A 16,630-nucleotide genomic window follows, 5' to 3' on the forward strand; every position below is an offset into this window, starting at 1 on the left:
CCCTGCCTCAGTGGCAAGGGATCCCCTTTTGTTCTCTCTTTCTAATTGGGTGTTGTGGTTTGTAAAAGAGTTAAGCCTGATTTTCAGGGAGAAATATAGGATAATTTACTTTCCATTGATCACTTTATATATAAGGAGATATAAGAGTAAAATTTTAGAGTAAAAGTCCTGGTTCCTGCATAACCTTTCTTCTCTGTGGCTGTGTGCTGTAAAGATGGTGCTGGGAGGCGGGTTGTGGGCGTGACTTCCGGAATCAGAGGTTACCTGGGAGCCGGGGCAGTCCCGGCAGTTTGGAGGGAGAGTCCTGTTCCCGCATGCTCGAGCTGTGCTTGTAGAGGCTCATGGTCACCGTTTTTTTTTTTTTAAGAAAAAATTTATTTATTTATTTATTTAATCATTGGAGATTATTTATTGGGCAATGGAGGCTGGCCATACATTTGAGCTTAGGGCTTACTTCTATCTCTGTGCTCGGAGTCATGCCCGGTGGTGCTCAGGTGACCATATGCACTGCTGGGGATTGAACTTGGTCTCCCACATGCAGGAAAAGCACCTTCATATCACCAAACCACAGAGTCAACAACACTGAAAACATGAGATCCAACAAAATTCTAAAATGTGCCTGTTGAGGGTGGCAGGCCGGCGGGGTGGGATGGTACTTGGGAACACTGGAGGTTGGCAGTGGTGGAATTGGTTCTAGCATATAGGATGCATAACTCAACTATCGATAACTTTACAAATCACGATTCCTTAAAATTTTTTTTAATAAAATACATTCACTTCTCTATTATCTCTTCAGATCTGAAAGAGAAATTTCAAAAATATTTCTTTAGAGTGATATAAATGGTGGTTTGGACCTGGACAGATGATACAGGGATAAAGTGCAGACCTTGCTTGCAGGAGCTCATTTTCCCCCCATTGGGGTGAAACTGTACAACAACTTGTTCTACAAGTTTCTGGAATACTTTTAATGTTTTGTGCCACCTCTGAGTTTGCTTTTTGATTTTCATTTATTTTAGTTATTTTATTGTTCTGGAACTAAAGGCAAATAATAATAAAAAAAGGAACTATAAGGTCTAAAAACAAATTATAAGACCAATGAAAATTTGTATATAGTTTTCTAACTTCAGAGTCCCCCAAAACTGGTACTAGTTAGTTTTCTTTCAAAAAGTTATGTTCGGACTAGAGAAATGGTGCAGCAGGGAAGAGGCTTGCCTTGCATGTGACCGACACTGTTTGATCCACAGTGTCTCATATGGTCCTCTGAGCACTGCCAGGAGTAATTCCTGATGCAAGCCAGAAATAATGTCTGAGCATTGCTGGGTGTAGTCCCCAGAATTAAAAGGAAAAAAAAAGTTACTTTCAGTATAACTTAGATAAAACCTTTAATTAAATAAGTGTCATGTATAAAATATTATGGCAAGGTTTTTTTGTTATTGTTAAGAGTAAAAGATAAACTTCTTTAGCAGATGAAAATACCATTTGTATTTACTTTAAGCAAATTTTGGGGGAAATTGAGGCACTAAAAAGTGATTTTTTTCTATAAATTTTACTTTGTCTTGATCTATAATTTAATGTCAATAGGTCATTAAAATTTTTATAGAACATTTAATTTTTTCTTTGTGGATTATTAACACCTTGGGACGTTAAATGGTCAAGTGCTTTATTCACATAATAGGTCACATGTACTCTTGCTAATTCTTTAGTCAGTAGTGAGTCTTCATTGATTTATTAACAAAATTTAATTAGCTTTTACCTTTTTGGATTATAAGCCCTGAGGCTCGAAGGTGCATGTGTTATGATAGTATCTCAGAGGGATTAAATATGACTACTGATGAACATTAATTTGCTATTAATAATTCATTCTTTGTGTTTGATTGATGGGAAACTTCTGTGTACCCAGAGATGAAACTTACCCCCAGCATTGCTTTTAGGGTACGCTTTCTACTTGGAGGGAGACATGGAGAATTTAAATTCCTTCCTCCACCTGGTTATGCGCCATGTTATGAAGCTGTTCTGCCAAAGGAAAAGTTGAAAGTGGAGCACAGCCGAGAGTACAAGCAAGAAAGAACGTATACACGGGACCTCCTGGGCCCTACGATGCCCTTGACGCAAGCCGCCTTCACGCCAGTCCCTGTGGATACCAGCCAGGTACTCGGTGAACTCAGTTGACTACCATTGTGTTGCTGTTAAATACAATACCTTTCAAACTCTTCTCACTAGCCCTGACAAGTGCACTTTCTAGTGGTGCAATTTATAGGCATAGTGGAGCATGTTTCATAAAGTAACGTTGAGTCTTACAAAGTTCACTCATCTGTTTCCTATTCTGTCCTGTTTTGTGTCGCTTCTGTTGTTTTAAGGGGACTCAAACCACCATGCTGGTTTTATCATGCACTAATTGATCCCAATCTGAGGTTATACATGTTCACTTAGAATACTTAATTTATTTATTATTGGTTTGGGGGCCATACCTGGCAGTGGTCAGGGATTACTCCTGAATCTGCATTCAGGGATTATTTCTGACAGTGTTCAAGGAATGATATGAGGTGCCAGGGATGGAACACAGGTTGGCCATGTGCAAGGCAAATGCTGTACCCTCTGTACTATCTCTCAGACCCTTAGAATTTTTTATGTTGACTTAGTTATACATTTCTTTCCCCATTTTGATACATTGACTTTTTTTTTGAGAAATTGAATCACCCTTTTTCTTGGGTAGAGATTAAAATTATGGGATGGAAGCTCAGTGCTTTAGTGTGTATATGTGTGTATCAAATGCCCGCTTTGGAAATGTGGGGAACTTGTGGATTGCAGTGCTATGTTTGACATAGTTAATAACAAACATATTATCATAATACTTTGCAGATTGACTCCCAATGTTAGCCATTATTTTTGCCTCTCAGTTTCATAAAAGAGAAAATATTCTGACACTGAAAATGAATTCAACATTGCTTTCTCTAGGTGGTAAAGTTGTTTCAGTAAGGCTGGTTCTGTTGCTCATTTGTTTATTCATTTTGAAGAGCAAGGGGCTTGCTACTCACATCTGAAGTTGAATTAATAGCAGGCCTCAGAAGCTTAAATTGTTTAGTGAAAGCTTGTGTCACCTTTTGAATTAAGTATCTTTTTTCCTCCTTCATTCTGGCTTTCTGTCCTCATAGTAACTAACATAAATAAACTTTTTTCATGGCCCTTGCAAGGTGTTGGGATATCTAGCTTTACCAAATTTTAGCAGTAAACAAAATTGGAAGAATAGAAATAGACTGAAAAGCACAATTGGATGATGCAGTAAGACATTTAGGATTTTCTGAGATCTAGCTAGATAACCACCACCGTTTTTGGGGGAAAAAGCAATGGAGCACACTCCAGCAGAAAGTCTGCCTCCAGCAGTGGGCCATATACTTTAGCTTGCTTGCTTCGTTGTGAGGCAAAATGTGAGATAACAAGAGAGTGTGTCCTCAGGCATAAACAACCAACCACTCACTTTGAAAACCGTTTTTCAGTTTTCTATGAAGAGGTAAGTGAACTTCTTTTTAATGGGAACATATAAATACATTTTCCCTTGGACAAATATTTCAAAAAAGCAACAGAGAAATGGTGGCTAGATGATCTAGTTGATCTCGGTTGAGAGGTTTTTATGAGTCTCCAGAAAAAGGCTGGTAGATGAAGTTACCTGGTGGTGACAGAGACACGGCCATCAGTAAATATTCTGGTATTTTTTTTCTGGAGTGTACTGCCACATTAATGGCTGTGTGATATCTCCAAACTTTACAACATTGTCATCTTAGTAGCAGCACACTAGATTGCATGGGATGTAATGCAGAATCCAAACAGTATCGACTAACAAAAAGTATTAACACATTAGAAGGCTTAACTTGCAACAAAAGATTATTAAACCCCCAGACAAGGACTCAATGTCTCCCTAGTGAGATACAACAGTTTTTATAAGTTTTTTTAAATAAAATATTTCTTTATTTTCTTTTTGGGTCGTATTCAGTGATGCACAGGGGTTACTCCTGGTTTTTGCACTCAGAAATTACTCCTGGTCATGCTTGGGCGACTATATGGGATGCTGGGAATTGAACCAAGGCTGGGCCGCATGCAAGGCAAACACCCTACCCACTGTGCTATCACTCCAGCCCCAGAAAATATTTCTTGATTATTTCATTATCCATTTTTTAGTGGCAAGCAATATAAAGTAAATTATTATGGGCCTGCTCTGGGGGCAGGCTTGAAGGGTGGTTGGGAAAATGGAGACAGTGGTGGATGGAAGCTGACACTGGCGGTAGGGTTGGGATTGGAATATTGAGTGCCTGTAACAAATCATCATGCACAACATTGTTAATTACAGTGTTGAAATAAAGCATGTGAAGGGAAGCAACAGAGCAAAGTTGCATTATAAATTCAGAGAGAGACACTGGATTGTCCTCTGGTCCTTGTATACTGATCAGGTTGGCATAAGAATTTGGGGAGTGATTTAAATTTTAAAATAATGCACAATTGTGCTATATTTACTCATGTCCACTCAGACATCCTTCTTAAGTGCTGCTTCCCCCACCAACACTGTTTAGTTTCTTCCTAAATTTTATTAATAACTTTACTTGTCAACCCAAGATATCCTCCCCCAAAGAAAGATTCAAAAAGTTTAACTAAAGCATATCCCTAGTTATAATTTTACAACTGTTATATTAGGTAATTAAACACCCACTTCTCTTACTATATCTTAATAGTTTAAAAGATAGTTTTATTCATTGTACAGAAAGGAAAAGTAGTATTGCTGTTTTTACATTTATTTACTGTGTTTTCCCCCCTTGTTTATTCTTTCTTTTTAAATTTTAGATCGTGTTGCCTCCTCACCTTGAGAGGATAAGAGAAAGACTGGCAGAGAATATCCATGAACTCTGGGTTATGAATAAAATTGAACTTGGCTGGCAGTATGGTCCGGTATAAAATTTTGAAATTTATTCTCATCTTCTCTTAATACATCTTTGTGAAAACAACTTTCTCTCACTCCTGCTTTGTGCTGAAAGGAATTGATTAGTTTGATTTTTCCCCCTTCACATTAGTTTTGAACAATTTTTTCTTATTAGAAGGGATGACATTAATTGGCAGAATCATTGAAGAATGATTTAGTTATCTGATAATGGAAAGCAATTGATCTTTAGGTTGAAAGCTAATTTTTTAAATCAGGGTTAGCACAAACAGATAATATGCATCCATTTCTAGTATGCAGCCATCAATGAGGGGAAAAAACCCTCATTGAATCAAAAGTTAAAATTAAGAATGAAAATAAATTATTTGATTTGCTCCTTTCATTACTGATGATGTTCTACTCTTTTTAGTACTTTTTGTACAGAGTATTAGTCCTCTGTCCCAGTATTCACCACAGATTCAGTAGTTGAAGAAAGGCTGAGAAATAATGACTCTGTATGTTTCCTGGTGATTATTTTATTAAAGAGTTTGGTTTGCAGCTTATCAGTAAAATTTAGATTTTAAAAATCAAAATTACTTCTCCTGCATTTCCAATGTATCTCATACTCTTTTTATTTTAAAGCAGAACCATAACAAAACTTTCATTTTTGTAGTATTATGAAATTATTATTATTTTTTTTCCCTTTATTTTATTTTACTTTTTTTAAAGTTCTAGATTTACAATTTTTTGTGCTTTGGTTTCAATTATACAATGATCAGATACCCATCCCTCCACCAGTGCCCATTTTCCACCACCATGGATAATATCCCTCCCACCCCCATTCCCCCATCCCCCCTGTCTCTGTGGCAGGGCAATCCCCTGTGTTCTCTCTCTCCTTTTGGGTGTTGTGGTCTGCAAAAGAGGCATTGAGTGGCAAACATGTTCAGTCCATAGTCTACTTTCGACATGCATCTCCCCTCCTGGGAGGATCCTCCAAACATCCTTTATTTGGTGCTCCCTTCTCTATTTGAACAGCCCTTTCCTCTAGGATACCCGGCTGGCCTCTAAGTTATGGAGTAATCCTCCTGGTGCTGATCTCAGCTATTCTTGGGTATTAATCTCATACTTTGTTACTTTATATCCCCCAGATGAATGCAATCTTTCTATGTCTATCCCTCTCTTTCTGACTCATTTCGCTTAGCATGATACTTTCCATATTGTACCACTTGTATGTAAATTTCATGACTTCATCTTTTCTAAGAGCTACATAGTACTCCATTGTGTAGATGTACCAAAGTTTCTTTAACCAGTCATCTGTTCTTGGGCATTCAGGTTTCTTCCAGTTTCTGGCTATTGTAAAGAGTGCTGCAATGAACAAACAAGTGCAGATGTCACTTCGACTATACATTTTTGCCTCTCTGGGATATATTCCCAGGAGTGGTATTGCTGGGTCAAATGGTAGCTCAATTTCTAATTTTTTGAGAATCGTCCATACTGTTTTCCAGAAGGGCTGAACTAGTTGGCATTCCCACCAACAGTGAAGGAGTGTCCCTTTCTCGCCACATCCGCGCCAGCATCGGTTGCTTTTGTTCTTTTGAATGTGGGCCAGTCTCTGAGGTGTGAGATGGTATCTCATTGTGGTTTTGATCTGCATCTCCCTGATGATTAATGATGTAGAGCATTTTCTCATGTGCTTTTTTGCCATTCGGATTTCTTCTTTGAGAAAGTTTCTGTTCATTTCATTGCCCCATTTTTGGATGGGGTTGGATGTTTCCTTCTTGTGGAGTTTAACCAGTATTTTGTATATCCTGGATATCAACCCCTTGTCAGATGTGTATTCGGTGAATATCCTTTCCCATTCTGTAGACTGTCTTTGTATTTTGGTCACTGTTTCTTTGGAGGTGCAGAAGCTTCTTAGTTTAAGATAGTCCCATTTATCTATCTCTGTTTTCACTTGCTCGGCCAGTGGCGTGGCATCTTTGAAGATACCATTAGCTTCAATGTCATGGAGGGTTTTGCCAACTTTATCTTCAATGTACCTTATGGTTTCTGGTCTGATGTTGAGGTCTTTAATCCATTTTGATCTTACTTTTGTACATGGTGTTAGGCAGAGTTCTGAGCCTATTTTTTTGCATGTAGCCGTCCAGTGATGCCAACACAATTTATTAAAGAGGCTTTCCTTACTCCACTTCACATTACTTGCACCTTTATCAAAGATTAGATGAGCATATGATTGAAATTATATTTTAAATTTAACTTTTCAAATTTAATTTTTAAATATTACCTTTTAAAAAACGCACTCACTGAATCCAAACACTGACTGAATAAAGGTATACATGTTAACATAAAAATTAGCTATCTCTGAATCCATTGTGCCAAAAGAAGAGAGAGAGAACAAGGGGGAATGCCCTGCCACAGAGGCAGGGTGGGATGGAGGGATGGGGTTGGGAGGGATGCTGGGACCCGTGGTTGTGGAGGATGGGCGCTGGTGGAGGGATGAGTACTTGATCATTGTATAACTGAAACCCAAGCACAAAAATTTGTAAGTCTATAACTGTACCTCATGGTGTTTCACTAATAAAAAAATGGAATAATAACTTTGTATTAGAAAATATTATATTATAGTTAATGCTTACGTATATCCATTAGCAAGTAAAATATTTTAATAAAACACTGTAAAAATTAAAAAAATTAGCTATCAACTTAAGTCAGTAAGAGAATATATTATAAATATGTGCATAGTTTAATAGCAGAGGATTATAGTGGAAGTCACTATAAGATTCAAAATGATGGGAATTTTTGAATTATAGAAAAATACACCACACATTTCTAGTGGAGGGGAAAAGATTTCATATTAGGAACATTAGAAAATATTTAAAACGAACCACCCAAAACCCATCAAAAACATATAGGATTTGTATGAAGGGACTTAGATTCACGAGAAATGGTCTTGATTTCAACTTCTTAGGATTCCTTAAAGGATTGTGTTGTGCAGTGAATCCATGCTGTATTTCTTCATTAAAAATTAAGAAAGTATAGGTCTCATTATTTTCTCAATTAAATTTAGCTGTGATCAATACCACACCTCCTATTGCTGCTATATTCAAAGAACCCCCTTATGGTTCTGCAGAGCAGATAGATAGAGGCCCTTGCAGGCATCCTTCCCCTGATCACTTCACATTATCCTCTGGATTCAGGTTGCTTTAAATAACACTGTGATTTTTGCACACGGCACCTTTCTTGGAGTGGAGAACACAGTCAAACATTTTCTGATGTTATAAAACAATTGTGTTCTTAGGACCCGTTCTTGGTAAGCACAGCAGTATGTATAATATAAAAGAATATCAGATCATGTTGCAGAGTATCAAAATCATGTGTATTTTATTATGGAAACATTTATTCTTTTTTCCATAATTTTATTTATTTATTCTTATATTTATTTATTGAATCACTGTGGGAAAAGCTACAAAGCTTTCAGGTTTAAGTCTCAGTCATACAATGATCAAACACCTTTCCCTACACCAGTACTCATTTTTCACCACCAAGAACCCCAATATACGCCCCCTCTCACCCCTCCCAATGACTGTGAGGCAGATGATTTCTACTTAACTTTTCTCTACATTTATTACATTCATTATTTTGCCAAAATGGAAAAATTTATTCTTTCCAATAGGTTGAATTATTGCGAAGTTGATCTTTTATTTATTTACTTATTTATTGGTCTCCTTTGGTGGTGCTCATGACTGACTCTGGATCCCCATTCATGGATCATTTCTAGTGGGTTTTGGAAACCTATGGGGTACTGGGAGTCAAAACCAATTGAACCCCATGCAAAGCAAGTACCCAACCTGCTGTGTTATAGCTCTGCCCCTTAGTTTGCATAGAATTTTACAGTCTCTTTTGCATGTATTTTGGAAAATTTCCATAGAGTTAAGCAATGACTCTAATTTATGAATAATTTTACAGTCTCTTTTGCATGTATTTTGGAAAATGTCCCATAGCATTAATAGCTCTAATTTATGGAGATACCCAGTAGGTACATTTAGCATTTGTCTATTCCATTAATCTTTAATAAGTGCTTATTATTTACCTAGCTTTGTGCTTGGTACCATGTGCCAAGGCTGAAAAAAATCCTTGACTTTGTGTTGTTTTGCATTTTAGGAAATTCTGGTTTAGTTGAATAATAGACTTGCAAGCAATTACAATCTAAGAATATAGTGGAGGTGCCTACAGAATGAACAACAAAAAGGCATATTTACTTCTCTCCTGGGAAATCAAGAAGGCTTCCAGGAGAAAGTAAATATTTGATACAAATCCTTTGGGACAAATTGCAAGTGAACTAGCAATCAGGGATCAAGTAGAGTACTCTAAGCAGAGAACCTGTAGTGTGTTCAAACATGGAGGTGAAATTACAATGACAATTTCAGTAATTTAGGATTGCCAGAGGGTAAAAAACAAGGCCTTGCACCTTGACTCTAACAAGTGGTTCAAAGTAGAGGTGGACAGGAAACTTAACTCAAAGTGTGTGGGGCCAAATATGATTTTATTCTAGTAGACGATGAAGAGCACTGGGGAGTGATACTGAAGTCTGTGCCTTGAAAAGTTCTGCCGTTAGTGTGGCAGGCAGATCACTGAGTCTGAAGGAAAGAAGGTCAGCAGAGAATCCAGGTAGCCTTGTTCGAGGCCTGATGAGTTTACTTACTGTACACTCCACAGTGGTCATGGAGGAGCCAGACTGTAGTAGACATTTTGGAACACTGAGTATGAACTATAGGCAAGAAAAAGAAGGAAACCTCAGCACATTTCTGGTTTGAGCTTGATACCCAAAGTATATGGTGTTACCACTTAGAAAGTGGATTTTACCCACTTGGGAATAGATGATCTCATAACTTGCAAACATGTAGTTTTATTTTTATATTTCAAATCTAGAGTTAACTTTGGGATTAACTCTAGGTTTCACTTTCAGAGTTTCACAATAAACTGGATATATATATATATATTTGCAGAAATTATGTTCATTTGTAGTGATCACCAGAAAGAAAAGAATAAATACCTTATATTTAAATTGTTAACCTCTGAAAATTTATAAAGCAAACTTGCTCATGTTTGCATACAACTTAGATGGCATTTATAGAACCTGGTAATCGTTCACATGGAGAAATTTGCATCCTGATAGCAACTGGCTGTCATCTAGATGTCACCAAAGCAGTATGCCTATTTAATTTAGATTTCCAAGATCTTTTAAAAATCTAATGACTAATGCAAGAGTATCCAACAAATTCCTCATAATACAGTCCTAAATTACTGAATTTGCTTTTTTCTGATTGCTGATATATACTTCAGGTATTAAGATGGCAAACATGTTTGTATTAGGTCAACTGGAATTATTATTAAAGTGACAGGATAATTTATAAGAGCAGAACATAGCACAGTATGAGTGAAAGGAACATTTGGAACCACCTCAGAGAGCTCAGAGTAATCAAAAATGAACTCTTGGCCTTATACTTTTCTTATATAGCATTCATTTCAATTTCCAAAACATTTTTTTAAGTACCTATCACATAAAAGGGATATTGTAGGTGCTGGGAACATAGCAAAGAACAAGAGACCATAATCCCTGTTCTTATTTTATTATGGCATTGGGAGAAAGGTGATAATTCAGTAAATAGGAATCTAGTTAGCTAGCTGGTATAATTAAAAGGAAATAAGAAAAAGTAGGGTGAGTGACTTAATTACCTAATTAGGAAGGTGGGTATAATAAACCTCACTTAGAAATAAGGTTTGAGCAGATGCTGGAAGGAGGTACAAGGACAAAGGGGTAGAGCAGGCATAGGTGCAAGAGACAATGCTAAATAGGAGAATTGTAGGCAGTTAAGATCAGAGCAGATTTTTGTCACTGACTCAAACATTAGTATTGCCTGGAAGATTCCAAAGCCAGCTTTGTTCGGGTAAAGATCTGAGTTTTTCTTTTTGCTTTTCCTCTTCACTTTTCCACAACATAATTGGATTACCATTGCTCTTGTCTGACATTGGAGACTATTATATACCGATTTTCTGTCCTGTTTCAGGTTAGAGATGACAATAAGAGACAGCACCCGTGTTTGGTGGAATTCTCCAAGCTGCCTGAACAGGAACGCAATTACAATTTACAGATGTCCCTTGAGACCCTGAAGTAAGTTTCCAAACTTTTTATACCTTTCAATCGGCCTTATCACTAAGGAGCAAAGTATTTATATTAAACATTAATGTAGCTTTAAACTTGTTTTAATTCTGGTTAAAACTTCTCATAATACACAAGCCTGTTGGTTCAATACTTACTGGAAATTAGATTATACCATATTATATGTTATGTCTTCATCTTCCATCGTAGTAGTCTCCATCATTCTACAGATATTTATGTTATTGTGAGAACATGAGGATTACATGAGCCAATATGGTGTTACTTGCATTGGGGACTGTACACGGGTTTAAGCCATGTCAATCACAAATTGTTACTGGTTTATGACAAAATAAGAAAAAATATTGATAACAAGCATTTAGAATCATTTAAGGGATTGATTTTATGTGCTTCTAATGTAATAATGAAAAATCATGAGCTTGTTTTATGTTTTATTTTGAAAATTTCATTTTCTCTAACAATTTTGTTATGTTTTATCACATCAGACCCAGATAGATTGAAGTTTTTTAAAAAATATTACCCTTTGCCACAGATAGTTTGAGAAGAACTAATCTAATATCCTTAAAACATAACGAATTAAAATAATTAGTTTTTATTTTTACTGATAAACTTCTCAGAGGTTTTGATGTATTACTATAAAGTGTGAATCTCATAAATGGAATGGAGTCCACTAATGGTAAAGGAAGTTTCAAATTTTAATGCAGAGATATTCAGAAAATGTTTTTCTGAAGTGTTTACATTTTTGGTTCTTTTTCTATATGTGTTTTACTTCAGGACTGTATTCATTCAAATAGGTCGCTTTAAACTAACATTTGAAATTATATTTTTTGTTCTTTTTGTTAAACTGGCTTTAAGAGAAAAAATTTCCTTTGGAGGTATTTTTTATCAAAGATCTAGAACACAAATTTATTTACTTTTTAAATATTAAATTTAAATTTAAATTTTATTTTGAGTTGATTCTGCCACATTCAGCAGGGGTTAGGGGCCATTCTTGACTCTGAGCTCATAGTAAACCCTGTCAGCACTCATGGGACCATATTTGAGGATTGATGATGGCTTGGTCACATGCAAGTCAATAACATATTTCCTATACAATCTCTGGCTCCAATGAAATTTAACACTACCTGAAACTGTAGGACTTAGGGTCAGATATACTCTGATATACACTCCTTAAAAATACAGTGTTCATCACAGTACAGACAAAGTGGCATAGAATGAATTTAGATTCTAATATTATTTTAAAAGGTAAAGAAGCATATAAAAATCCAGTACCTTGAAGGTCTATTACAGATACAAATGGACAGATTGCTTGTAATCAGGAATGTAAAAATGCATCACTATGGCCTATGTAGCTCATATTCACAAATCCCTGTCATTTGTAGTCTTGACACTTACACATTTATTTCATGGAGTAATAGGTGTCGTTGATCATTTGCTCATGTTTTACAGAAAAATATTTTATTGAAATACAATTGACTGAGATAAGTTTCCTAAATTTACAGTATATTCCTTATCATTTGATTAAAAGCTAAGCCAATGAATGCAAAAAGCAAATCAAAGAAAGAACTGTAGTGTTAAAATCTTCATATATACATATAGACACACATATATATATACATATATATAGTATGATGTGCCTTTGGCATTTTTAACAGCTACTGGTGACTGATTAAACACAAAGCTGGATGATTAATAATCAGACTGCATGTTCCAAGATGCTATTGCCTTTGGTGAATGTTAAATCCTTTTTTCATGAGCTGATTCCTAATATTTTATGGTTATATATAATGAACATATTTCTTTTAAATTTTTTTATTGGATCAACATGAGATACATTACAAGGTTATTCATTTCACAGTTGCTTTTCAGTTATACAATGTCCCATTACTCACCCCTTCACCACTGCACATTTCCCACCATCAGTGTCCCCAATTTCCCTCCTCCTCTCCTCCTCCCCACAGCCTGCCTCTAGGACAAGTGCTTCTCTCTCTCTTTAACATTAAGTAAAAGGAAAAGAGGCCTTGTTTCTCCAAATTTTGTGCCAGCCCAGTCCCAGTTACTTAGAGAAACCTTCATAAAAAAGTTTAATCTTTTAGATTCAAAGACTTATTTCTCCTAGCAAAATCTTCAACTTTATGACTCCTTTTTACTTAAATTTTATTTTATTAAAGTGCCATGCTTTATAAAGTTATTCATAGTTGGGTTTTAGATATGCAATGTTCCATCACTGATCATAATGTATTTAATCCGTGTAATTTTGTCGACTCTGAATGAAATAATATTGTTAAACTCTTTAGCACTGTGTGTCTGATAGAGAATGGTCAGATTAATTTTTTAACTGGAAATCATGGGGGGGGTAGAGCCATAGTATTGTGGGCAAGGTGCTTGCATTACTTGTGGCCACCTGGGTTTGATTTATGACACCAGTTGTGGTTCTTTGAGCACTGCAAGGAGGGATCCCTGTGTCTGGAGCCAGGAATTAGCCCTCAACGCTGCCAGGTATAGCTCTCCTACACCCTTCCAAAAATAACAAAAAACAATAGACACAGCACACAGCTGCAGAGAGAGAAGAAGGACCACATGGAGAGCTGGCTCCACAGCTCCCGGAGAAGACACCAGGTTCCAAAAAGAGCCGAGATCACCGGGAAGTCCCAGATGGGGTAGGTGCCACATCCCGCCTCCCCCAGATGGAACCCCGGTGATCAGAAACCTCTACAAGCATAGCTCGAGTATGCGGGAACTAGAACTTTTCCTCCAAACCGCGTGGCCGCTTACGCGGCCGTGCGACATCTCTGTATATACAAAGTGATCAATGGGAAGTAAATCACCCAACGTTTCTCCCTGAAAATCAGAGTTAAGTTTGGAGCACGGCCACAGCCCCAGAAGCACAAGGACTTAATGCAGAACCCAGCAGCTTGAAGCAGAAAAGTGAATGGACTGTGCATTAATCCAGGCCATCATGTCTGCCCAGAGGGGAAAGGGTGTTGCCCCATTCGCCCTCTCCTCTCTGGAAAGAAAGATGGTGGCCGCATGGGAGCCTTGTGGAGAGCAGGTATGAGCCGGGGGTGTGGGGGTGACTGAAACCTCATGGGAAGGGGGGCGTTCCGGTCTGTCCTTCACGCCCTACCGAGGCCACCAGTTGCCCCGTACGAGCGGCTCTCCAGCACGGCCACGACTCCAGAGCACAGAAACCAATCTCCTAATTATCTGACTCTCAGTAGAAATACTTCCAGGGTTAATTAGTAAAATAGCAGAAATCCAAAACCAACATTTAATTCTTGAACCCAGCTGTAGAAAGCGAATCACTTCACAATGCTTTCTCAGCATGTCTGATTTGGGGGTTTGGGTAAACACTAGATAATAGTAGTGCATCTTTTATTGAAACAATGAATCTAATCAAAGCAGATAGAGTGTTATCCAGAATTCATCTTCCTCGCAGGCATTGGGAGGGGTGGGGAGTGGGGTTTTACTGGGGTTCTTCGTGGTAAAAAATAAGTATTGGTAAAGGGAAAGGTGTTTGATATTTGCATGACTGAGACCTAAACCTGAAAGCTTTGTAACTTTTCCCACAGTGATTCAATAAATAAATAAATTATTTAACAAAACAATAAAAAAAATCAATTTAAGTGCATGTAATGGAACATACGATCAATTTTATTTATTTAAGTCCTTCAGTCGTGTCAAAAAGCAAAAGGACACCCTAGAATATTCTGTATTTGGGGTTGACTTGTGGTTTAAATTAATATATACTTCTTTTTATTGATAGGGATGCATCAGTACATTGTTAATATTTATTTGGTGGGGGAGGGACTTGGCCTGGCCATACCTGGTTGTGTTCAGGGTTTGTGCTCAGGGACTATTCTTGGTGGTGTTCAGGAGACCATTTGTAAACTGAAGTTGGCTGTGTACAAAGCAAGCACTTTTAACCCCTGCATGATCTCCCTGACTCCCAATCCACTGTATTGTAACTACTTAGCTGGTCTTGTAACTTTGGGAAAATCTGGCAGTTTCTTAAAAGTTTAAACATTAATTTACCATACAACCTAACTTTTGTTTAACTCCCCGAAAGAGTGAAAGCATATGTTCACTCAAGACATACATGAATATTTGTAGAAGCTTATTATTCATAGGAACATTAAACATAATATCCTAAAGTTAGAAACTGTTCAGATATTCTCATCAACTGAAGAATGGATGAACATAGAATAAAACATAATGAGATACTATAAGGTAATGAGAAAAGTAATTACTTCTATATACTATAATACAAATAAGCCTAAAAAATAATGTTGATTCATTAAAATCTAGCATGAGAGATTCTATATTGATGACTCTACTTAGATGAAAATTCTACTAATGACAAATCCATAGACAGAGAAGATATTTCATTGGCTGCATGGATGTATGAATAAAAAATGACTTTAAGTAACCAAAAAAAAACCTGAAGAGGTGATAGAAAATCTCTAATACATCACTCCAGTATTGTAGTGATGGTCATGTAAAATTTATTAAAATAACAAATTATTCTTTGAAAAATACCTTTGCAACACATCAACTTCTGATGCTGCCTTTCGGTCATAGCCGACATGGGTCCCATCCATCCACTGAAGTGTGAGAATCTTAGCATGGCATTCAATGCTGTTCACTTCATATGTTAGGTCTCTAGATGTTTTAACTAGTAGAACTGTTAATGAGCTTGTATTCTAGTTTTAATTGCTTGAATTCAAGATAATTATAATGTTATTATCACTCTAGAGTTTCTTCAGAGCTTGATTTTGTATCCTCTTGATAATTTTATAATCCTTTATCTCCTTATATAAAAAATTATATTATAGTTGAGGATTATCTAGAGTTTTCAACAACTGCAAGCTTATCACCCTTACTTAGCACAAGGATAGTACAAAGTGACCTTGTAATAAATGAATAAATGGAGAATGATGTAAGTAAAAAAAGTTTTCTGCATTTTGCATAATGTTTGAGTAATGGTTGTGTTTATTCTGGGAGTTAATTTTTCTATTCTTCTATTGATGATTAATATTATTTGACTTTATATTCATTATTTAAATCATTTTATATCTCCAGTAATTTTCTCTATCAACTATTTTGTTGGCTAGCACTTGCAGGATAATTTTGTAGGATTATCTAACTTTTCTATATAACCTCAAATTAAATTTCATAACTATATATGCATTTATATGCATGCATATATAAAGATTTTATTTCCCTCTTTGATTCGTTGCTACTGTCTGAACTCCATCAAATATGGTGTGGTAATTATGGAAATTGGGTAGGGAGTGTCTTAGGATAGAGGGAAATATATATATTTATATACATATGTAAATATATATATATTTGCCTCTCGGAGAGCCCGGCAAGCTACTAAGAGTATTCCAACCGCACAGCAGAGCCTGGCAAGCTACCTGTAGCATATTCGATATTCCAAAAACAGTAAAAATAGCAGGTCTCTTTACCCTGACCCTGAAAGAGCCTCCAGTATGGCATCATTGGGAAAGATGAGTGGGGAGAGGCTGCTAAAATCTCAGGACTGA

General features: G+C 36.6%; 1 protein-coding gene across 1 annotated transcript in view; it reads left to right on the forward strand.

Moving 5' to 3' along the window:
* Positions 1–16,630, forward strand: part of RYR2 (ryanodine receptor 2) — a 754,458-nt gene that overhangs the window by 426,161 nt on the left and 311,667 nt on the right. The window contains exons 22-24 of the mRNA XM_056113587.1: positions 1,932–2,148; positions 4,831–4,935; positions 10,972–11,075. Of these exons, the coding sequence (XP_055969562.1) occupies positions 1,932–2,148; positions 4,831–4,935; positions 10,972–11,075 (426 nt within the window). The remainder of the gene's footprint in view (positions 1–1,931; positions 2,149–4,830; positions 4,936–10,971; positions 11,076–16,630) is intronic.

Source organism: Sorex fumeus, unplaced genomic scaffold (genome assembly GCF_029834395.1).
Source record: "Sorex fumeus unplaced genomic scaffold, SorFum_2.1 ptg000021l, whole genome shotgun sequence".
NCBI lineage: Eukaryota > Metazoa > Chordata > Mammalia > Eulipotyphla > Soricidae > Sorex > Sorex fumeus.